Genomic DNA, 24762 nt, shown 5'->3' with positions numbered 1-24762 from the left:
CGATTCACTACCATACGCAACTGTGAATACGCGCGCAATCTGATGTGCGTGTGTATTTGCAGTACGCGAACCGGACGCTGCGATGGGGACTGCGATCGCAGCGACTACGCAGGCCTATTACATAGTGATTGACAGGAAGTGCCGTTTGTGGGTGGTGACAGAGGGGTAGTCGGCCAAACGCAGGCGTGCCAGTGCCGTTGAATGGGCGTGCATAAATTAGCTACTGCGGTCTCATAGTGTGCGTGAGGCTGCGATGGTACTCTATTGTACTGATGGTTTCGCTATTCTGCTAAGTATTACGGATGTGTGCAATGTAAAGTGGGCATCCTTATGTAGTGCTAAGTTTGCATTACGATCGCAATGGATTAGTATACTATCGCAGTTGAACTGCTTGTGTACGCAATATTGTGCTCCATAGCGAATCAGGCCATCAGTGCAGGCCCCCTCCTCTCTTCACAGCACAGTGGATTCCAGTGACGTGCGGTGAGGTAAATGGCTGGGGAGGCAGTGCCTCACCTGTCATACAGTTTTTACTCCAGAGTTTTGAATATTAAAATTATTACAATAATACAAAGAAGATATTTATAATATTTTCTTTACATTTTTCTTACAATTTTTATAGTAAAAACTGTGGAGTATACCTAGGTATGACAGGAAAGGCTCTACCTCACATGCCTCACTTCATATCACCAGTACATTCTTGCTTGGTGCCAGAATCTACTGCACATGCGCGGGCACCGCACACCCTGCACTCACTATGGATATGCCTCTATATATAAGACTTATTTATGCGGTATATGTGGTATAATGCTCTGTACCACATTTGCGCAAAAAGGAGATGCAGATGACCACTCTGGGGGTGGGTCTGTACTCTCACGTCATTAGGCCTTCAATTGCGCCAAACTAGCTCCGTCCCCCTCCCTATGGACCTGCAATTCCTGGTATTATCTCCCCATCCTGCCCACTTCACTGGGAAGTGGGTGTGATGTGGGAGATCCAGCCACGCTTTGGGAGGTCCTGAAAAGTTGTGAGTCTCCTGGACCTTCTGGTAGAGTAGGTTAGTGTGCTTCATACTGTAAATAATATGGCTGTCACCATGAAATTAAGTACTGTAATAAAAAAAAACATATGCTGTTATACTGGTCACAGAAATTCATGTTGACTTGAAATATCCATAAACATTAACAGCATTGGATGCACTCTTGTTTTATAATGCACATGTTTTACTAACTGACACTGAAGTGATGGCATCAGATACATATACTATTTACCAGAGCTCTTTGATTATCTAGATTTATATTTGAGGCTATATATATATATATATATATACATACATACATACATACATACATACACATATACAGGTTGAGTCTCCCATATCCAAAATGCTTGGGACCAGGGGTATTTTGGATATCGGATTATTCCGTATTTTGGAATATTTGCATACTATAATGAAATATCTTGGGTATAGGACCCAAAACTAAACACAGAATGCATTTATGTTCTATATACACCTTATACACACAGCCTGCAGGTCATTTTATACAATATTTTTTATAATTTTGAGCATCAAAAAAAGTTTGTGTACATACATGAAATTCATTTATGTTTCATATACACCTTATACACACAGCCTGAAGGTTATTGTACTGTATACTGTATTTTAATGAATCTGTGCTTTAAAACAAGTTTCTGTACATTGAACCATCAGAAAGCAAAGGTTTCACATTGTCAGTCATACTAAAAATATTCCGTAATTCGGAATATTCCGTATTTCGGAATATTTGGATATGGGAGACTCAACCTGTACAGTCAGGTCCATAAATATTGGGACATTGACAGAATTTTCAGATTTTGGCCTCTATTCACCACCACAATGGCTTTGAAATGAAACAAACAAGATGTGATTTAACTGCAGACTTTCAGATTTAATTTGAGGGTAATTACATCCAAATCAGGTGAGCGGTGTAGGAATTACAACGGTTTCTATATGCGCCTCCCACTTTTTAAGGGGCCAAAAGTAATGGGACAAACTAAACAATCCTAAATCTAACTTTCACTTTTTAATACTTTGTTGCAAATCCTTTGCAGGCAATTACAGCCTGAAGTCTGGAATGCATAGACATCACCAGACGCTGGGTTTCATCTCTGGTGATGCTCTGCCAGGCCTCTACTGCAAATGTCTTCAGTTCCTGCTTGTTCTTGGGGCATTTTCCCTTCAGTTTTGTCTTCATCAAGTGAAATGCATGCTCAATCGGATTCAGGTCAGGGGATTGACTTGGCCATTGCATAACATTCCACTTTTTAGCCTTAAAAAACTCTTTGGTTGCTTTTGCAGTATGCTTCGGGTCATTGTCCATCTGCACTGTGAAGAGCTGTCCAATGAGTTCTGAAGCATTTGACTGAATATGAGCATATAATATTGCCCAAAACACTTCAGAATTAATTCTGCTGATTTTGTCAGCAGTCACATCATCAATAAATACAAGGGAACCAGTTCCATTGGCAGCCATACATGCCCACGCCATGACACTACCATCACCATGCTTGTCTGATGAGGTGGTATGTTTTGGATCATGAGCAGTTCCTTTCCTTCTCTTCTCTTCCCATCTCTCTGGTACAAGTTGATCTTTGTCTCATCTGTCCATAGGATGTTGTTCCAGAACTGTAATGGCTTTTTTAGATGTTGTTTGGCAAACTCTAATCTGGTCTTCCTGTTTTTGTGGCTCACCAATGGTTTACATCTTGTGGTGAACCCTCTATATTCACTCTTGTGAAGTCTCTTGATTGTTGACTTTGACACATATACATCTACCTCCTGGAGAGTGTTCTTGATTTGGCCAACTGTTGTGAAGGGGTTTTTCTTCACCAGGGAAATAATTCTTTTGTCATCCACCACAGTTGTTTTCCGTGGTCTTCCGGGTCTTTTGGTGTTGCTGAGCTCTCCGGTGCGTTCTTTCTTTTTAAGAATGTTCCAAACAGTTGATTTGGCCACACCTAATGTTTTTGCTATCTCTCTGATGGGTTTGTTTTGATTTTTCAGCCTAATGATGGCTTGCTTCACTGATAGTGACAGCTCTTTGGATCTCATATTGAAAGTTGACAGCAACTGATTCCAAATGCAAATGTCACACCTAGAATCAACTCCAGACCTTTTACCTGCTTAATTGATAATGAAATAATGAGGGAATGGCCCATACCTGTCCATGAAATAGCTTTTGAGTTGATAGTCCCATTACTTTTGGCCCCTTAAAAAGTGGGAGGCACATATTGAAACTGTTGTAATTCCTACACCGTTCACCCGATTTGGATGTAATTACCCTCAAATTAAATCTGAAAGTCTGCAGTTAAAGTTTCAAAACCATTGTGGTGGTGAATAGAGGCCAAAATCTGAAAATTCTGTCAATGTCCCAATATTTATGGACCTGACTGTATATATAGACACATATGCAGTGGCATATCTATTATGGGTGCAGGGGAGCCCGCACCGCACACCCATATTATTTTAAACTTACCTGGCCATATTCCCGGCGTTCTGCGCATGTGCAGTAGACTAAGGACACACTCTAGTGCCCGGAGTCTACTAATGCTCCGGTGGCTGGCCAGCCGCATCAGTCGGCTGCCACCCACCAGGAAGAGAGGAGGGGGCTCCGCACGGGGAGTGCACATGGGCCCCTCCTCTCTTAAGACGCCCCTGTATATATATATATATATTCACATTCCAGTTCCAGGCAGTAAAAATGGACTTGTCCCACAGCGCACTGCAGTAAAATGTGGCCACATTTAGAGAAGCATATGCCTGGAGGGTCGAACTGTATGCGAGGATCCCATTTTCTCTGCTCCCCTGCATTAACATTAACAGTGACCACTCCATGATTATTTAGTACTAGGGGTGGTTATTCTTTTGCAGAAGTATTCATTCAATTATTTTAATAAAAAGGCAGCCATCGCCATCATCAAATTGATATGAAGATTGACATGGCTTTACTCCAGCTGCATCAAGACACATGCAACTCAAAACATATTAATTAAACAGCAAATGTGCAGCAATAATTGTATGCTTAGTCTGGTCGCTATATTGCAGCATACTTTACTTCAGTGCCGTAATCTGTATATGAAATGCACCACATTCTTCAGCAGTTGTCAGAGCAAAGTAATTCTGATGTTATCTGTGTAGTACTGTATATTTAGGTCTAGAAATAAGCAAGCAGGCCTCAATGTGATTTTTATAGTATTCCATTTTTATAGTACTGTTCTAAAGGAGGAAATCAATTTTAATATATACAATGATTCCACTTGTATGTGAAAGAAAGCAAGTCACTGGAGGCGTCTGAAGGCAAATGACGCCCACTGTAGGCACTGCAGATCCGAATGCTGTGTCCGAAGATGGAGCATCGAATCACCATTGGCAATCTGAGTGAGCCTAAACTTACTCAAAATGGCCGCCGGAACTTTTCTGCTGGGGACAGGAAATCTGTGTCAGAAGACGCAGACCTTGGTCTTGGCCCGCCAATAAAATAGGAGTCATACGCCCTCTGTTTTGTCATCGCCCCAGCCCCAAACTGCCGCAGCATGTCAATCATTCTGCAGCTTAGAGGGCACTGCAACGGTCATAGATCAGCACATGCACAGTACAGATCCTGCGGATGCGCCGATTGGAAAACATCGGAGTTGTGTGTAAACCATCGGGTTTACGTATAACTCGAAATCAGGCCCATAGGCACCCAGCTTCTGCAAGAGATCTCAGAGACCAGATGATAACTCATAAGCAGGGGACACAAGGACGCTTCATGGCACCTGAATCTCCTGGCACACACTCAGCGCACAGAAGGTGAAGTGTGTTTCTATTCATTCTCTTCTGAATTGTTCCTCTTGTGTTTGTTATGTATATGTAGTTAACTGTTTAACAAAAATATCAGGATTATACATCACAAAATAATACACTCATGTGCCAGAAAAACAACTTGAATTCCCAGTATATGCCACCACATCCCCGCATCAAATGGTATTTTCTGCAATTGAAGTACTATATATAGGAACATCGTAGCTTTCACAGTGAAGATGGCAGCGTATCACAATTTAAGTAACTGTGCCTTGATAGTAGATGACAGCTAGATGAGACATCTCTGAAAACAACACAAAGTTTGGATTTTCATATGCAACAGTTTTAAGGATGTTACGCGACTAAATAACATCAGGGAAGACACCAAGCATGCAAAACCGCTGTGGTCGATGAAAAATTCTGGATGATCATGAACAGCGTCATCTGGCATGCATTGTAACAACCTACCGGTGTGTGATATTGCCGCAGATAAAAGCAAAATGTAATGCTAGTGGCACAAGTAACATCAGTGTCCAAATAGTGCAATGTTCCCTTTCTTCTCCGCAGGACAGGAGCCGATGGCCCACTCGAGTCACATTGCTGACCCCAGAGCACAAGGCTGTGTGCATAGCCTGGGCTTGCGAACATCACCACTGGACGCAAGATGGCTAGAAATGTGTAGCTTGGCCCGACGAGTCGAGGTTCCAACTGTTTCAGGCAGATGGACGATTACGCATGTGGAAAAAACCCACAAGGTAATGGATTCCGCATGCCAACAAGGGACAATACAGAACAGCAGTGGCTCTGTTATGGTGTGGGGGTTTTTCAGCTGGCATGCATTAGGACCCCTGATATATCACTGACTGGCAGATGCTACGTAACCATCTTTGTGGATTATTTGCACCATTCACTCAGGCAGGAGCAGGCTCTTTCAGGTCCGTAGCCACCAGATTATGGCAGAAGGAGCATTCTTCTGAGTTTTGCATCAAGAGTTGGCCCCGTCATTACCCGGAGTTGAACCCAATAGAACACATGTGGGATGCAGTTCAACATGCCATCAATGGCAGGGTTTAACACCGGCCAATATTAGGCAATTGTGGAGAATTATTCAAGAGACATTGTGTACACTACTTACACAGTGCTCAAAAGATCTTGTGTGTCGTGTTCCTGATGTAATCCGTTTGAACCTATGCGTCCAGGGGCATCGGGAGGATGGTTCCAGTGGAGTACAAGCTCCGGGTGCCGAACAGGTCAGAGGGCGCTGGCTGCAGCTGGAGTCCAACTCCGGCATTTATTTAATAGCTAACATACTCCCTGGTGCAGTCTGTTAGCTGTAGCACACAGCCGACTACAACAGTTTCAGAGTCTGCAGCTATGGGCTGAGGGTCCTCCCAGCTGTTTGTCTCCCTTCAAGCTTGCCTACTCCACTGCCTTAGAGAGAGAAAGTAGCAGCAGTAGCTTGTGGATATCAGCAGAGAGAGGCAATGCTACAACCACACAGCAGCCCTGGCATGCCCCCTTCCTGTCACACGCCACTTCTTGTCAGACACGCCCCTCCCTGTCAGATACGCCCCTTCCTGTCAGACATGCCCCACCCTGACAGATACGCCCCTTCCTGCCAGACACGCCCCCTCTAAGCCCGAGAAAGGAAAAATCCCATTTATCAGGGGTGAGGTGAGAAGCTGATACACCCAGCGCATAATCAATTTCTTCGCAGCTAAACCCTCTCCACATCCCTGATCTCTGCCCTGACCTCAGTAACAGGTCCCTACATCACATGAAATCTCCACATCCCTGTTCCCTGCCCTCAGTAAAAGGTCCCTACAGGTCGCTTCTGATGAAGGACCCATTAAGGTCGGAAATGCGTTAAGCATAGCTCAAGTTCATTTGACACTCCAGGGGAATTGCTGGAGATACACCTTGAAAAAGATCTCACACAGAGATTGAAATGCGTTGGTAACGAGACCATTTGGTTGTTTTAAAGACTCATTACAGCCGAGGAAGCTGTATGATCTTGCTGTTTGTGGATGTCTGGAAGCCACTTACTATGCTTATCAGGTCATTTCTGTTTTTAAAATCTATGAAGCTTCTACATGGTCAATAGTGTTTTATCGTGTCTGTGAATTAAAATAGTTTTTTTAATTGAGACCATCGTCTCCTTCTATTTATGAGGATCCGCACTTTGATTAAAGCAGTATTTTGGGGACTGCACAATAATATATACCCTTTCTAAAGATACCTTTATATGAATTTTAAAGACTCTACCCATGTGAGTAGGGTACGCGCACACCCACCTTTATTATTGAAACAACATTTTTGATGAAGAACGTTACTTGGAAGAATTAAAAAGAAACCTTTATGAGGCTATACTCCACCCATTTTATAATGAGTGTGGTACGCCATATTGTTTATTCATATACAAGTGCTAGTGAACGCATCTATACTCTTGTTGTTGATATATGGTGTTAGAAATATACATGTTTTATGTTTTTTTCATGTTAACTGGATGTACCCTCCTGTGAATTGATGCTACACCGGGGGAGTTCTTTTGAACCACTACATAAGTCTAAGTATTATTTTACTAATTTTGTTTGAAACACCAGCACCATCTCACCTCCAGAAGCTTTTGTTTAGGACACTAGGGAGTGTAGACAGGCACTGGGCAGAGAGAGGTGGGGTACAGAATGTCACAGGGAGGACATGGAAGGGTTGAGGGCAGCACAGTGTGCATTTATTATAAAGCAAACGATGGGTCTCTGTAGGCCATTTATGACTTTTTTATTTTATTTAAATTTAGCCTCATATGCTGGCCATGCCCACTTTAGTAAACTTCTGTAATAAGGGGGGGCATAGTATAGGCATGCTCCGGGCAACATGGCTCCACGCTACACCTCTGCATCACTAGACGGGTTTCCTGGCACATGAGCATACAATGTGTAATACCGTGATGTTTTAATGTCTAGCACTGGCAGTTGTTGTAAGCATACTATATAATAAAGATCTAAAAGTGCAAGAATATGTGTCAATTTATGTAAAGTATCTGTCTGACCACTTGGCACTTCTTGACTGTTGGATGAGAGAGAATGAGAAGGGGCAGTGTGTGCGTGTGGGGCAGAGCTGATTATATGCCCCAGTGAAAGAAAGCCCAGATCACCCCTGTGTAGAGGCTATGCATTTCTAATTACAGGTTGAGTCTCCCATATCCAAAATGCTTGGGACCAGCAGTATTTTAGATATCGGAATATTCTGTATTTTGGAATATTTGCATATCATAATGAGATATCTTGGGAATGGGACCCCAATATACACACAGAATGCATTTATGTGTTATATACACCTTATACACACAGCCTGCAGGTTATTTTATACACTATTTTCAATAATTTTGTGGGTCAAACAAAGTTTGTGTACATACATGAAATTAATTTATGTTTCATATACACCTTATACACAAAGCCTGAAGGTAATTTTATGCAACATTTTTAATAATGTTTTGCCTTAAACAAAGTTAGTGTACATTGAACCATCAAAAATCAAAGGTTTCATTATCTCAGTCATGCTAAAAAAATTCCGTATTTCGGAATATTTGGATATGGGAGACTCAGCCTGTATAAGAAATAAGGTTCAATCTGTGTCAAGTGAACCAATTTTGAAACTCGGCCCCACCTGCTAATTGTGCCCTGCTGAGTCAGTGACAGTTGCACCCAGGGGCGTTTCTAGAGAGGAGGGGGCCCGTGTGCTCCCTCCTCTCCCCCCGGCAGCCGGCAGCGCACTGAGCTGTGCGCGGCCAGCGCCGGAGTTATAGACTCTGGGTACAAGAGTGTGCCCAGAGTCTATAATGTATGAACAGGTCACCGGGAAAATGGCCGCTGCGGCCATTTTCCCTGTACTGTGCATGCGCAAACGATGGGAAAATGGCCGCTGCGGCCATTTACCAGTCATTTTACAGCGCCGGATCCCCGCGCCGACGTGGGACTTTGGAGAGGTAAGTAATATTATGGGTGCAGGGTATGCGGTGCGGGGCCCCCCTGGACCCGGGGTCCGTGTTCCCCGCACACCCTGCACTCATTATAGATACGCCCCTGGTTGCACCCATCCCCACTCTGATGGCCATAGTTTTGTTGTATTGCTTATTTTATTTCCCAAAGTAAATCTGACATATATGCCGACCTTCATGTAAAATGTTATCAAAATTGGAGATGTTCAGGTGGGGAACTCTGGTCCACTTGATATGAAAGGTGTAATTTATCCTACACTATTATGCTTTAACTAGTAGTCGAGATTATGGCTTACACGAATGTATCTATAAATGAGGAAGAAGGGAAATTTTGACTTAACTTATTTCTTGCATTGCACTTTGTATTCTATAATTATTTATTTCCCCTTTAAAGCCTCCTATGCCAAATAGTAAGAGTGGGTATTGATCATCTGTCTCCAAAAAACAGAATACCACTTTTATGGAATTTGTATTATGAGTTAATTTATAACACACACTAGTTAGCAGCCCGTCAAAATGACGGGACATTGTCACACACCCGCAAAGTCCCGTTTGAGCGCTCAAACAGGGAACTTTTCGGTAATTTCTGCTCGTCAGCTCAGGGGGCTGCAAGTAGAAATTTAAGCGCTGGCAGCTGTGCGTGCCCGAACGGAGCAACAATTGAATTGCTCCGTCGGGGGGCCATCTAGTGGCCGCCAGCGCGCAGCACACCTGAATCCCCCCCATAGAGGTGAGGAGCAGCGTTAGCCTTTTATACAGTCAGGTCCATAAATATTGGGACATTGACAGAATTTTCATATTTTGGCCTCTATTCACCACCACAATGGTTTTGAAATGAAACAAACAAGATGTGCTTTAACTGCAGACTTTCAGATTTAATTTGAGGGTAATTACATCCAAATCGGGTGAACGGTGTAGGAATTACAACAGTTTCGATATGTGCCTCCCACTTTTTAAGGGGCCAAAAGTAATGGGACTATCAACTCAAAAGCTATTTCATGGACAGGTGTGGGCTATTCCCTTGTTATTTCATTATCAATTAAGCAGGTAAAAGGTCTGGAGTTGATTCTAGGTGTGACATTTGCATTTGGAATCAGTTGCTGTCAACTCTCAATATGAGATCCAAAGAGCTGTCACTATCAGTGAAGCAAGTCATCATTAGGCAGAAAAATCAAAACAAACCCATCAGAGAGATAGCAAAAACATTAGGTTTTGCCAAATCAACTGTTTGGAACATTCTTAAAAAGAAAGAACGCACCGGAGAGCTCAGCAACACCAAAAGACCAGGAAGAACACGGAAAACAACTGTGGTGGATGACAGAAGAATTATTTCCCTGGTGAAGAAAAACCCCTTCACAACAGTTGGCCAAATCAAGAACACTCTCCAGGAGGTAGGTGTATATGTTTCAAAGTCAACAATCCAGAGAAGACTTCACAAGAGTGAATATAGAGGGTTCACCACAAGATGTAAACCATTGGTCAGCCACAAAAACAGAAAGACCAGATTAGAGTTTGCCAAACAACATCTAAAAAAGCCATTACAGTTCTGGAACAACATCCTATGGACAGATGAGACAAAGATCAACTTGTACCAGAGAGATGGGAAGAGAAGAGAATGAAAGGAACTGCTCATGATCCAAAACATACCACCTCATCAGTGAAGCATGGTGGTGGTAGTGTCATGGCGTGGGCATGTATGGCTGCCAATGGAACTGGCTCCCTTGTATTTATTGATGATGTGACTGCTGACAAAAGCAGCAAAATGAATTCTGAAGTGTTTTGGGCAATATTATATGCTCATATTCAGTCAAATGCTTCAGAACTCATTGGACGGCGCTTCACAGTGCAGATGGACAATGACCCGAAGCATACTGCAAAAGCAACCAAAGAGTTTTTTTTAAAAAGTGAAATGTTATGCAATGGCCAAGTCAATCCCCTGACCTGAATCCGATTGAGCATGCATTTCACTTGATGAAGACAAAACTGAAGGGAAAATGCCCCAAGAACAAGCAGGAACTGAAGACATTTGCAGTAGAGGCCTGGCAGAGCATCACCAGGGATGAAACCCAGCGTCTGGTGACGTCTATGCATTCCAGACTTCAGGCTGTAATTGCCTGTAAAGGATTTGCAACAAAGTATTAAAAGGTGAAAGTTAGATTTAGGATTGTTTAGTTTGTCCCATTACTTTTGGCCCCTTAAAAAGTGGGAGGCACATATAGAAACCGTTGTAATTCCTACACCGCTCACCTGATTTGGATGTAATTACCCTCAAATTAAATCTGAAAGTCTGCAGTTAAATCACATCTTGTTTGTTTCATTTCAAAGCCATTGTGGTGGTGAATAGAGGCCAAAATCTGAAAATTCTGTCAATGTCCCAATATTTATGGACCTGACTGTATATATAGATATGTGAGAAGAAAGTACAGAATACATAAATATGCCAAAAAAGGAACATGTTTACAGCCTTAAAAAAAAGTATTGTTATAAATACAATTTGTTCCATTAAAGCTCGTATTTTGAAGAATATCAGATTAGTCCACTTATATGGAATATCCTCCTTTAGGTACTATGCATTGTGTATTTGGACAGCTCATCTACCAATTGCAATATACAGTACTACGAATGTAATGTGACAAGGAATCTTGCAATTACAGACACAAATAATTGTTGCTTACCTCTAGCAGCTGGACTGCACCCTCATGCTCTTTCTTGGCTTCGACCTGGGCCTTCAGACAAGAAAAGATTTGGACACAGATTGATCAGAGGTGCAAGAATAATAACACAGGACTTCATATTACTGTTTTCAAAGATAACAGTATGTAGTAAATCACAGGTGGAAAGAAGTAACCTTAGTTCAGAAATGCACAGTACTGATCAGGTCAGCTGTTGGAACATCTGTCATACATTCTTCTCAGAAAAGAACAGTAATTTCCTCCCCTGACGTTACAGTTATAAAGCACTTATTGTCCTCTACCAAAAAAAAGAGTATAGCAAATATCAGATTAAAAATCAGCGCACCATTTATCATCACGAGCAAAATCAATTCCCAGCTCAAATCAAGGTTGCATGGAAACAGAACTTGATTAGTTTACTTTCGTTTGAATAATATCTAGCTCAACTTAAAAGCTTTTAACCCTGAAAAACAACTAAATGGAGTTTAAAAGTGTCCAGCGTAATTTTGGGCTGTCATGAGGCAACTTTTCCAGCTATCTGCTTGCATGCATTACAGCACAGTCATCATTTGTTCTTTCTGGAGTAAAAGTATACTGAATTTATACCTGTACTTTCATACAAAAAAAAAGTTATATTTATGAACATCATTATTATATTTTTAGAAATGTAGTAAATCCTCGTTATTGCACATTCAATCTTAAGAAGGTTGTTCAGTATTGGTAAATGAGAGCTTTATTGTTCTGAGGCACTATACATTGATACAAATGACAAGACAATTATGACTAATAAAGAGTAAAGGCAGGTAAGTTATGGACCATAAAAGCCGCTGTAAACACTGCAACCTAAATTTTCTGGTCTGAGAAAAAAAAACTATAATAAAGGGGGTTGTGCCTTTACTTGTGGGCTTGTGGACACACTACAAAATGGGCAGACTCATCATTCATTGTAACGTTTATGTTTTTCTCCTAAAATACTGCTCAGTGAAAGCTAAGTAATGTTTACAATTAGACATGAGAATGAGAGGAAACCAAAACAATCATTATAACAATTACCATATGCGTATTTAACTGTTTCTATTAAATTACTTGAATTGCACCTAGGAATATTTGTCTATAACAAGTATAGGATAAGGGGGTAGATGTATCAAGTGTCGATATGGGGAAGAAGTGGCATCAGCGTACGTTACGTGCGCTGATACCGCTTCTCCCCTAAGTATTACTGAGGGGTTGGGCAGTAATTGACAGAGGCGCTATGTGCCCATGTTATTTTCAGTGCTGCTACCTACAAGATAGCCGCGCTGATATGGAGGACAGTGTATGAACGATGAGTTGCACTGACCATTCCAATAGCTGCAGCTATCGATATCGACAGCTGCAACTGTCGTTGCTCTACCTCCACAGCAGAGACAGCAATATCCCTGTTGTGGCGGCTGCCGGCTCCAGGGGCTGCATGCAGGATCTTGTGATGCTTGCAAGATCCTGCGCATGCCCAGTGGAGCCAGCTGGGAGAGAGACACAGCGCATCAACAATAGGCTGATGTGCTGCGAGCTCAGCTGGGGATCGCCAGAGGGGGGTTTTCACTCCCCCACTCCAGCAGATGAGATGTTCTTACATCTCATTGTTAGCGCTTCCTGCTTCACCTCGGTACAATGCTTCTAGAGCAGGGCCGGATTAAGTCATGTGGGGGGCCTCGGGGCAACTAAGTTGTGGGGGCCCTTGTCCCCATCCAATACAACCACAGTGCCTCCTCCCCCTGATGACACTCTGACAGACCCTGTCTGTCTCTTCGGCACACTGCGTCTCCCTCCCCAGCGCCTAGCTCCCACACTTACCTTATTTGTTTGCCGGCTGCTCACTGCAGCACAGCTCCTCGGATGCCTGCTCTTTCAATGGGTGCAGCGCTGCGTGCCGTCATGACGTCACGCACGCTGCACTGATTAAACAAAAAAAACTTTATTGCACCGGCCACTGGCACCGCCGGTGCAATAAAGTTACTAAGCGTCGCGGATCCCCGGACTGTCCTGTCCCCTTACAGGTATCTGCCTGTGCCCTGCTGATCATGCAGCAGCGCAGGCAGCAGTCCACATGTGCCCCTAGTCCCAGTGGCCAGCCGGGGAGGTGTGTAGGGGCCCTCCCGTGTGTGGGGGCCCCTGGACGACCGCCCCTGTCGCCCCCCCCCTTAATCCGGCCCTGTTCTGGAGCGACACCTATTGCGATCACAATTGCGATCGCAGCTGCATAATCACACGCAATGAAGCTGCGAAAATATGCTATTGCCTGCCATAACTCAGCGAGCATGGAGACACCCACTGCTGTTTTCTCACATCCGTAATACCTCGCAGTCCTGCGTACACATCAGTAACATCGAAGCACATCGGCCCCTCACACACAATTACAGCAGGTCTAACCTGTTGCAGAAATTGCAAGTCTCGTCTCACGCAGTGAGTTCTTAAACTGTGTATGACACTGGCTAATTATGCACGCCCATGCAATGGCATTCAAATGGAAAGGCGCGCCTGCATTTCGGCAGCCACTCCCCCATCACCACTCCCAAACATTCATGGCCTGTCACTAATTATGTGATAGATTCCTATTTGCGTGCCTAATCGCAATGCGATAGCAGCGCATAAGCAGTGCAATGGATACGCATGCACAATACTGAACAATCGTCCGATCTGCATATGAAGTTGCAATTGTGTAGGCTGCTGAATCAGGACCCTAGTTCACATTGCACCACACAGTGGACCTTATTCAGAGCCGGTCGCACAGAGCGTGCGGTCGGTCTGAATGAGGGGAGGACGTCTTGAATTTTCAAGACGTCCTCCTTTGCGGTGGTAAGGCTGTGGGTTAACACGCCTCCGTTTGGGCTGCCACCCCCCCGGCCCGCCTTCCAAACGGGGCGAGCTGTCAATCAACATCGACAGCTCGCCCCCTTTGGATCGAGACCCGCTACGACCGGCACTGTCGGTCGTAGCAGATCTCACGCATGCGCACGACGGCGCCGGCGCATCGGCGCTAACGACCGAGTCTGAATGACCCCCAGTGCCTCCAGTTCACATTATGCCACATTGTAGTGCAGCCAGTTCATATTATGCCACATTGTAGTGTCCCCAGTTCATATTATGCCACACTGTAGTACTTCAAGTTCATATTGTCACACTGTATTGCTCTCATTTAATTTTATGCCACCAAGTAATGTCCCCAGGTCGAACTGTGCACCATTACAGTGCCCCTAGTTTATTTTATGCCCTATTTCCGTCCTTCCAGTTCATATCATATAACATTACAGTGCCCTCCAGGAGATGGATCATGTCTGTACTGAGAGGGAGACAGAGATTGTCATCTATATGAGCACCGATGAGTCCTCATCATCAGACCAGGCAACTGGCTGGACTGAACTGCTTAGCAGGCAATTCCAGGAACTTGGTTGACAACGATACGACCTGGGTCCAGGTCCCACAAAAGTCTGGGCCCCATAGCAATGGCTCCTACTGCACCCACATAACTGTGTCTAATTGTAAGACTGCATCTCTTCCATCCACACTGGGCACCATACTCAAAATTAAACCTAATTCAAATTGCTTCAGGGGAAAGTGGTGGACATCCGCACTGTGCCAGGAATTTCCAATATGCCAACTCCACCCATCAGATAGTGAACACTGATGCAAACCCAAATGCTAACAATCTTCACTCACAAACTAAATGAAATGGGAGAGTAGTGGGCAGAATAGGACAGGCAGGGGGCAGACTAAAGAAATGTTGTACCTATCAACTATGGGACATTGCAGTAGCCTTGTTTAACCAACAAGAAAAACCATGTAGCACATATTGGAGGCTATTTCAAGGAGAGTCCCCCCCAAGTACAACTCACCCCTTAAAATGTTATTTACCTAAGATGCATCAATAAAGATATGTGACAGGTCTCCATTGTGTGTCTTCTGTGCACTCCATTTCATAGCTTGCTGCTACGATTTTTTTCTGGTTAAAATCATGATTTACAAAACCTCTCAGCTGGTGTATTTCTTCAGACCTATTTGAAGGTCTGTAAAGTTCTCTATTCCCATAAATTAGGCACTTAAAATTAATACACTCTCCGCCATTTCCAGCTCATTCAAATATGTTAAGTACCTTGGTGCAGAAAACAAGCTCTTCTTTTTGCAATCTGTCACTCATCAGTGTTGGTAACCATCATCTACAATGGCGAGCCATAAACACAAGCTAGGCCCACAAGATACAACTGACCAGTTCTATGATGCAGCAAATACAGAGGTATCCTCATACACTATTACTGCGTCAAACAACTCTTCTCGGCGCACCAGGTCCCATGCGACTTTGCTTGCACGGAGAGTCTTTTTTTGGGTCTATTTTGCACACATATATACAAGTGTTGCATATCAAAATAATCAGTGTAGTCTCCTGGTGTGTCTTAGTGGCATCGCATTACAACTGACACACATTTCCCAGCCAAAACAGGCAAGCAGAGCTGCACAGGACCTGGTGGCTCACTCAGGCCAGGCGTCTCGCACCGCATGGCTTATTGAGGCTAGGTGTATGAGGACACATCTGTAATCACAATATTTACTACACAAATTGCACACCCCTTACAGTAAGTCTCTTAATTTTATGGTGACAACGAAGACTTTAACGACTTACCACCTGAAACCTTGAAGCATAGCAGCAAACAGCTACAAAAACATTGGTCTGATGGGCTGATTTATCCACACTAGACCGTGGATCGATTCTAAATTTAAACTTGAAATAGACTGTACTGTTAGTATTTAAATATCCTATTGTTTTTCTGTATTGACCAATGATATCTTCGCCAAATTCGTTAAGCTTACAATACATGATAAATTAGATGCTGTTTAGGAATATTGTTTTCAGATACAGATCAGAGGGAGAATAGATCAGAGGAAGAATAGATCAGGAGATCCTATATGGTAAATCATGAGATGACTAATAGTCAAAAACCTTTATGAGTGTTAAGTGATTTGTAAAAGCTATAAAGAAGTCACCATTTATTGACTTATAGACTTATAGATATTACTTTCAGCTACAAAGTCCACATTTTATAATCAGTGAACAGATGCCCCAGTTTTGTCGCTTTTACATATAAGCCTTTGACAGTGAGTCCCATCATGATTTGTCTCTTACCTTTTGTAGAAGCTCAATCTCCTGCTGCTTTGCATTGAGAACAGCCAAGGCTTGCTCATGCTCTAATTCCAGCTGTTGCCGCCGCTCAGCAGCCTCTCGCATATGCTGTTTGGATGAACACAAAATGGCATGTGATGCATCAGTCTAATTGTTCTGCATATCATTAGTGAATATCTAAACGAATGCAACCAAACGAACACGTGTTTCAGTTTTATCAGCCATTCTGCCGAATGCTCCCCTGGCTCCTTGCACCTTTCAGAATAAATACAAACCCCTCTAGTTCAGCTTCAAAGGCGTATTCACTCCTCCACCCCACACACCATTAGCCTCATTCCCACTCACACCTCCCTCCTGCCCTCCTCACTCTTCCAATGACTGCTGTCTCATCTCCTCCCACTCCCGAGTACAGGATTTCTCCAGTGCTACTCTTATCCTCTGGAATGCCTTTCCATCCCCTCATCTCTTTAAGCAAAGCCTACAACCCTTCCACTGAACTCTGGCCTCTAGCTTCCCCACTCCCAAATTGTGTCCACCCACAGCTACTCTACAAATGTAAACTCTTGCATACTGAATTACGTATATCTGTAAGCTAAGCTCTTGTATGTAACAACACTGTCTGTAGACCCATGTACTTTGTACACATGTATAGAAAGAGGTTTCTATAATGAGCAGTATTAAAGGAGAAAAATCTAAATGAAAGAAGTGGTTCTAAAGTATAAGGTGACTGGACTAACTATCTTTCCCTGACTGAACTTTGCTTTAGTTACAGATGTGTCCTCATACACTTAGCCCCAATATGCTGATGCCAGGTGCGACAGATCTACACCGAATGGTTTAGTATATGCAACTTTTTTTATTACATAGTTCCATCACAGACGCAGCAAAGCACCACTCAAAGTGTACTAGAGACGCTGGGCTGCACCTTCACTGCACAGAAATTAGTTTTCAACACTAACAAAGACGTGGATGAAGCATACGGGACTTAGCGTGAGAAAAGGATGAGACCGCTGTATCGTATCACTTCATATAAAAATTCAAACTTATTTGCACAGAGATGTACAAATGTCACACATCAAATTAATCAGTGCAGTCTAGTGAGGCGGTTTTATTGCATCCAATTGATTAATTTGTGCGACTAAGGCGCACATTCCAGTGAAAAAGATGCTCTGCCCAAACAGAATCGCACAAGATCTGGAGCGCAGAGAACGAGAAGGGCTGTCTAGCGCAACTGAGGCAATAGTGAATGAGGACACATCTGTAGAAAGCTCCTTCACACACCGTTGGGAATGGGTTCTCAGCATGCACAGAGCAAACTCATAGAAGATACTCTACAAAAATTGGCCTCCACAATGCTGCATCAGTCCCATTGTCCATCCACATTCTTTATTAATGTATATAGTAGATACAAACAGCATCCAACACAGCAGCCTATTTTACAAGTCCTACAGACAACAAAGTGAAGTAATAAATTAGCTCCAAGTATTTCCCACACCGAACTCTACAACTTTATATAATATTTTACCCATATACCCATATAAACCAATGGGATTTATGCACATATCTGAATCAGGCCCTCTGGTTACTTGTAGAGTAATTGTGACTGCTAGAGCCAGTAATCTGTATTTCTGGTTTCAGGTTCTGAGAATGTGGAAATGTGTCTGTGGGTAATCTCTCCCTGATCGTGAGGTTTTCTGCTCCTCACCCCAGAATGAACTATAGCAGTCTTCGAGAGGAGCAGATAGTGCCTAAATGTCAACCACAGGAGGAGAGGGATCAGACAGTTACCCCATGGTGTCATGAAGGAGACAAGGGCGAACCTGGTTCACACTCAGAGTGAAAGGATAACTTTCTGGATGTGCAATCATTCCCTTGGCTAATCTGAAGGCATTGTTGCTCATCATCAATTTACATTTTTCATATGAGATCTTGCTCCTTGTCATAGGATAGAATAAAATACTGTAGATTTATTAAAATATGGGTAATACACGCAGTAAATGATCTTTCTCTGTGCAGGACCTGTATCCTTTTGTTAATAAATATGTGTATATTAGTATAGGGAGAATTAAATAGAAAAATATAAACTAAGGACAAAAAAATTATTATGAGATGCAGGGGACTGTGGTGACATGGTGTAGGTTATGAGATGCAGGGGACTGTGGTGACCAGTGGCGTAAGTAGGGGGGGTCGGGCAGGGTGCGTGCCCTGGCTGCCTTTTGACCGGTGGCGCGGTGGGGCGCCGCCGGCCACGGTCCGGCCCGCCCTAGTTAGCCACAAGTGTAGCGCCGACCGCAGTGATTGCGGCGATGCGTGTGTTAAACATCAGCCAATGACAGTCAGATAGACTCTCATTGACTGCTGCAGCACCCACTGCAAGAGTCGGGCTTCCGTCCGGCTCCTGCAGTGAGTAATGGGACTGACGTCATGACGTCAGTCCCATAATGCTGAGCGCGCCAGCCCGGGAGTACTGGCGGGCGGCGGCGGGAGCGGCGGCGCGGACCGGAGCAGCAGCAGCAGCGTGGATTCAGGTAAGTATGTTTATATATATATATATATATACATACACACACACATATATATATATTTTTTTTAACCTATCTGCAGAACGGGGGAGGGGGGTGGATACTACTGGGTGGACCTCTACTGGGGGTGGGGGCACCATTATTGGGAGGACCTCTACTGGGGGGGAACCACTACTGGGGACTACTACTTGGGGGGGAACTACCACTGGGGGCATTATAAAAGGGGCCTACTAGTAGAGGCACTGCACTCGGGGGACCACGACTGGGGGCAATAATAGGAAGGGCCACTACAGGGGTCACTGGATAGGAGGGATCACTACTGGGTGCCTGCAAAAGGGGACCACTACTGGGAAAACTGCATGGGGGGTGGGACTACTGCTGGGGGCACTATATAAAGGGCACTGCATAAGGGGCTACCGCTACTGGGCACACTGCATTGTGGGGACTGCTACTGGGGGCACTGCATAAGGGGGAACACTACATGGGGCACTGCATTTGGGGGGACCACTACTGTATAAGGGGCACTACTATGGGCCTGCATAAGAGGGACCACAACTCCATACTGGGGGTACTGTATAAGGGGTACTACTGGGGTTATGGTGCATATGGATAGGAATGTTCAGTGTGAAAATAAAGGCGTTTGTCATGTTGACATGCCCCATTTTTAAGTGACCACGCCCATTTTTTCGGCGCACATCGGGGGGGGGGGGGGAGGGGCTCCCTTTTCAAATTTGCCCTGGGCTCCAAATACTCTAGTTACGCCACTGGTGGTGACATGGTGTAGGTTGTTATGAGATGCAGGGGACTGTGGTGACATGGTGTAGGTTGTTATGAGATGCAGGGGACTGTGGTGACATGGTGTAGGTTGTTATGAGATGCAGGGGACTGTGGTGGCATGGCATATGTTGTTATGAGATGCAGGGGGCTTTGGTGAGATGAAATTTCTCTCATACAAAGCTGGGGCGGGTTGCTAGTTATGGTTATATTTCACATTGACCATCCATTGGATTAGTGAACATAAATCAAGGATTTCATAAAATCACCTTGTTTGGTCAGTTTATACAGAGCTCATCTGAAAAAGAGTTGAGACTATCTATATTTCTCCCCATACAAGAGGGATCTAGTGCATCGCGCCTCCCATGTCACACTGTCATAGTGTAAAATACCCTTCATCACTGTTTGCTAGGAACTGTGACTTCAAAGGTGTAAGATTACTCAGATTAATATACCTCTGATCTCCTTTTGTTATACTAATATAACAAAAAGGTGCTGTAATAAAATGTGTATTGTGTCTATATTTATTTATTTTTGGTAGGGGGAGGGGAAATATTTCTTCTTTAGCGTGAGAGTCTAGTCCATGTTTAATTAGACATGCTGCTCCCCACCTTGGGAACTCTCTCTCTCTACCCATCAGACTCTCCACCTCTCTATAATCCTTCAAATGGGCTCTCAAGACCCACTACTTCATCAAAGCCTTCCAGCTCTCATCCTAACCTGCTGCTACATGCTCCTTCCTCCCTGAATACCCAATCTGTGTCACGCCTGTTTGTCTGCTCCTCCCCTTTAGAATGTAAGCTCTTACAAGCAGGGCCCTCTGCCCTCTTTTGCTTCTCTTTAATTACGTTTCATCTACTCCTTAGTCCCCACTAGGGCATCTAACACTTGGTTGCTTATGCTGTTGCTATTTGGGTGTTATGGTCGGTAATGTAGCAATGTGTATTAGCCATGTCCTTGTCCTGCACTGCATTGTATTTGCATTGTCACTTATTTGTTTAGGTACTTTGTAATGCGCTGCGGAACACTTGTGGCACCATATAAATAAACGAAATAATAATAGTCCCAAAGGCATATTTACAAACTTGAATGGTCTTTTTGCGCCCATATATCATAATCAGGTAAGTTAAACGATGCAGGGAGATTATTTGGAATGGTTTATACACCAATATACAGTAACCATGAATAGGGAAGTAGTCAGCATCCCGATGGTCAGGATACCGAAGGTCAAAATAGCGGCACTGGAATCCTGAGAGCAGTTGGAATCCCTACACCAGAATCCCGTCCGCCAGCATCCCGACAGTAAGTATTAGGGTAAGGGGGAGGGTTAGGTTTAGAGTTAGGCACTAGGGGAGGGATAGGGTTAGGTTGCAGGAGGGGAGAGTTAAGTTGCAGGGAGGGTTAGGCTGCCAGAGGGGAAGGTTAGGGTTAGGCTGCGGGGATAGAGGTTTAGGGTAAGGGGAAAGGTAAGGGGAAGGGATAGCATATTTACCTAGTTGGGTCGAGATTCCGACTGTTGGGATGCCGCTGTCAGTATTCTGACCGCCTGCTTCCCGTACTCAACCCGTAGAAAAGGCAGAGCTCACTTTCCCCTGAGAGTGACAATGAGGAGATCATCCTGTGCAGCTTAACAAAATACACTTGTGGGATAAGTAAATGGGCAGTTGTAAAATTAATGATAAACATTCCAACTCGAAAAATCATCTTAAATAGGTTTATTGTACCAACAAGTATTATGAGCTAATGATTGGAAAACTGATTTGGATGAGACTGAAAATCATCCTAAATTTCAGAGACCTGCCACTAGTAATTAATTTGGCAAATAAACAGCCACTGGAGAACTCTGGAAACTGTCTCCATTGACATTTGTAGTAAAGGACAGCTGTAAGACTGCCCTATACTATAATTTGTAAGGAAGCTGATCAATGGGCAATTTGTTATTGTTTATTTAAGTTAAGTTATTTAAGTCTATAAATCATTCAGGCCCGTAATGAATATACGCAGATGTTTACATGATTCAACTACTTTTTTTTTAACTGAGAAAGCAGAGCCATCCCAATATGTTTCAATTGTTACAATGCAAATAAAACTTATTTTAACCAGTTAACCTTTATTAGAAAAGCCACAAAGGTCTCCATAAACTCCAGTGGCTTATAGGCACCTCTCTGCCATCTGCCAAATAAACAAGCAGTTTGATCCCACCATACAGGGTGTACCAAATACTGTAGCTCTATTGCCAGTGGGTATAGTAACATCGACAATAGATAGCTTTCCTTGTGGGTTTGGCACGGGAGGCCGGCGCTCAGGATCCCAGCAGTCAGAATCTTGACGCCGTCATCCCTATAGGGTGAGGATACCTATACCTGCCCCTAAACCTAACCCTCCCTCCCTGCAGCCTAAACCTAACCCTTCCCCCTGCAGCCTAAACCTAACCTCCCCCCAGCAGCCTAACCCTAATCCTCCCCGCCTGCAGCCTAACCCTCCCCTAGTGCCTAACCCCTAACCCCACTACTTACTGTTCCGGCACCAGAATTCTGAGCGCCAGCATCCAGTCTTTAGTACCCCTGCCATTACATCATGTGTACATGGAGCTTCATACAGGTGCTTGATCCAGTCCACCATACAGCCTTTCTAAAACTAAAACCTAATTTTCCCAAATACCAATCTAGAAGCATTTAGTATTAGGTTTTTAGAGACAAGTATAAAGACCAGTTTGGGACTGGTTAATGTTATAGCACTTCACTGTGTGTCTCACTGCTATAGTGTTGTCCCCTGGCTGGTTCAGCCTGGTGCTGGTTATTGGGAAAAAAAGGGGATCCCCATGTCGTTTTCCCCCCCTATTTTCCAATACCAGCCCAGGCTCAGAAGTCCAGGGCTGGTTACTGATTTGGGGGGTGGGGGGGGGGGGGTGGGGGGGCATGGATTTTTCTTCCTTAATTTTTAACTATTTATATGCTTATAAACAGAATGAAGCCTGCACAGATCATAGTGACCGGCATCCCTTCAACATAAGATAGTGCACCTGAAAAAGGGCCATGGCCTCATGGGAAAGGACCTGGGAAGAGATAGGGGAGGCCAGGAGATGCTGGGGATAAAAGAAGAGGAAGCTACAAGTGAGAATGATAATAAACAGGAAAATTGACAGGCCCAAACAGCGCCCCCTGCCCTGCGGTGCCCTGTGCCATGGCACTGGTCGCTCTACTCTAGTTATGGCCCTGATCATATGGGTGTAGTTTCTGAGAGGTAGAAGGTTGGTTTATACAAGATAATGTAGAAGCAGTAGCTGATTGACACATAAATTGTCTTGAGCCAGGACGTTTCCATCTCTATAACTCAGTTACAGTAAATGAGTTACATCAATGCAATAGTCTTGATGCTGTAAGCAATAAACTCCATATAATTTAAAGTTATAGTATATGTTGGTACAACTAAATGGTCTTCGGGGTTAATGTAAAGACTGTACAAGTTAAAAAGAATGTAAAACTGTATACTGTATGTGCCTGGATGTGGATGCGGCTCTCTATATGAATATTTGTAGGAATGTGCAACCGTGCCTTGTACTTGCCTTACTCACTAAGTTTTCAGCATGATCTGTATGATATTGGACAAATAAAAACATTGTTAATCTAAGTACACACTATACAATATTCTGATCCACCTGACAGATATTGGCTCATTGGCCCAATAATATTTTAGTGTGTACGCTGCACCAGGACCCAAGGGTTAGTTCAAAATGCGTGGAATCGACTCCTAAATTCGCACATACGGCACGCATGGTGCGAGCCGATGTTTGCGATCTGCGCATGCATCGCATTGCGCGTGCGAGAACAGGTCGCTGAGTACAAATTCAGCTAGACAGCCTGTCCAGCCTAAGTATCTGCCCTAAACTCAGAGCTCCTGTAGAAACATTATGGCATTAAACTCCTCTCTCCCATAGCCTTGCACACACTAGCTAAGAGACTCATATCAACTAGGCCTGCCTCACGCTCTGCCTCATCCCATATATGTGCTACCCACAGCACAGGCCACACCCTCTGATCCAAACTACCTCTGGAAGCAACTTTGGCACAAGATATGTTTGTAGTGTACTTCATGGATTTGGGGCCTGATTCAGAGCCGCTCGTAAGCGGCCGCTCGTTCGTTCCGAGCGATGTTAGCCCAACTGCGCATGCGTACGGATCGTTATACGCATGCGCGAACCAGTCAGTGCGGCCGAAATTCATGTGCTCGCAAAATAGCGAATGCCTGCTATTGTGAGTGACAGAAAGAGGCGTATGTGGGTGGTAACAGGGGAAGGTGCTTGAAAATGGGGAGTGGAAATCAGAACGCAGGCGTGCTTAAAGGTCAAAACGGGCGTTTTATGGGTGTGCATATTTAAAACAGCAGCGTCATTGACCACGTCACTGGGTTATTTTATAGTCAGAACTGCTCGCAAAATTGTGGTAGCAAACACCAACCCCAAGAATAGCGAGCAGTTCATACCCTTGTCGATGTACTCGATTAATCTAATAAATAGCGGACATGACGTAGGATGCGAGCGGCCAGGGGGCGTATTTTTCCAAAAAACGAACGCAAGTTTTGTTCGCTCGTTCAGACATAGAGGCGTGAACAGACCGCAAACAGCGAACGGTTCATTTGAATAGCCACCCCTTGTTTTAGAACGAACGACCGCAAATAGCGAGTGGCTCTGAATGAGGGCCTTGGTTTCCATGCCAGCAGGGCCGAAACTAGGATTTTTGTCACCCGGGGCAAGACAGTAATTTGACGTCCCCCCCTGGTAATTCCCCATAGTAATGCCCCCTGCAGCAGTGCCCCTATAGCAA

The 24762-nt window shown here is 44.1% G+C and overlaps 1 protein-coding gene across 6 annotated transcripts in view; it reads right to left on the bottom strand.

Moving 5' to 3' along the window:
• Positions 1-24762, bottom strand: part of RIMBP2 (RIMS binding protein 2) — a 575178-nt gene that overhangs the window by 124419 nt on the left and 425997 nt on the right. For all 6 annotated transcript variants that reach the window (XM_088482099.1, XM_088482100.1, XM_088482101.1 and 3 more), the window contains 2 exons: positions 16647-16751; positions 11495-11545 (listed from right to left, as the gene is read on the bottom strand). In XM_088482099.1, the coding sequence (XP_088338225.1) occupies positions 11495-11545; positions 16647-16751 (156 nt within the window). The remainder of the gene's footprint in view (positions 1-11494; positions 11546-16646; positions 16752-24762) is intronic.

The sequence above is a fragment of the Taudactylus pleione genome, unplaced genomic scaffold (assembly GCF_031769625.1).
Source record: "Taudactylus pleione unplaced genomic scaffold, aTauple2 ptg000282l, whole genome shotgun sequence".
Lineage (NCBI taxonomy): Eukaryota > Metazoa > Chordata > Amphibia > Anura > Myobatrachidae > Taudactylus > Taudactylus pleione.
This window is presented reverse-complemented; position numbering and strand designations above follow the sequence as displayed.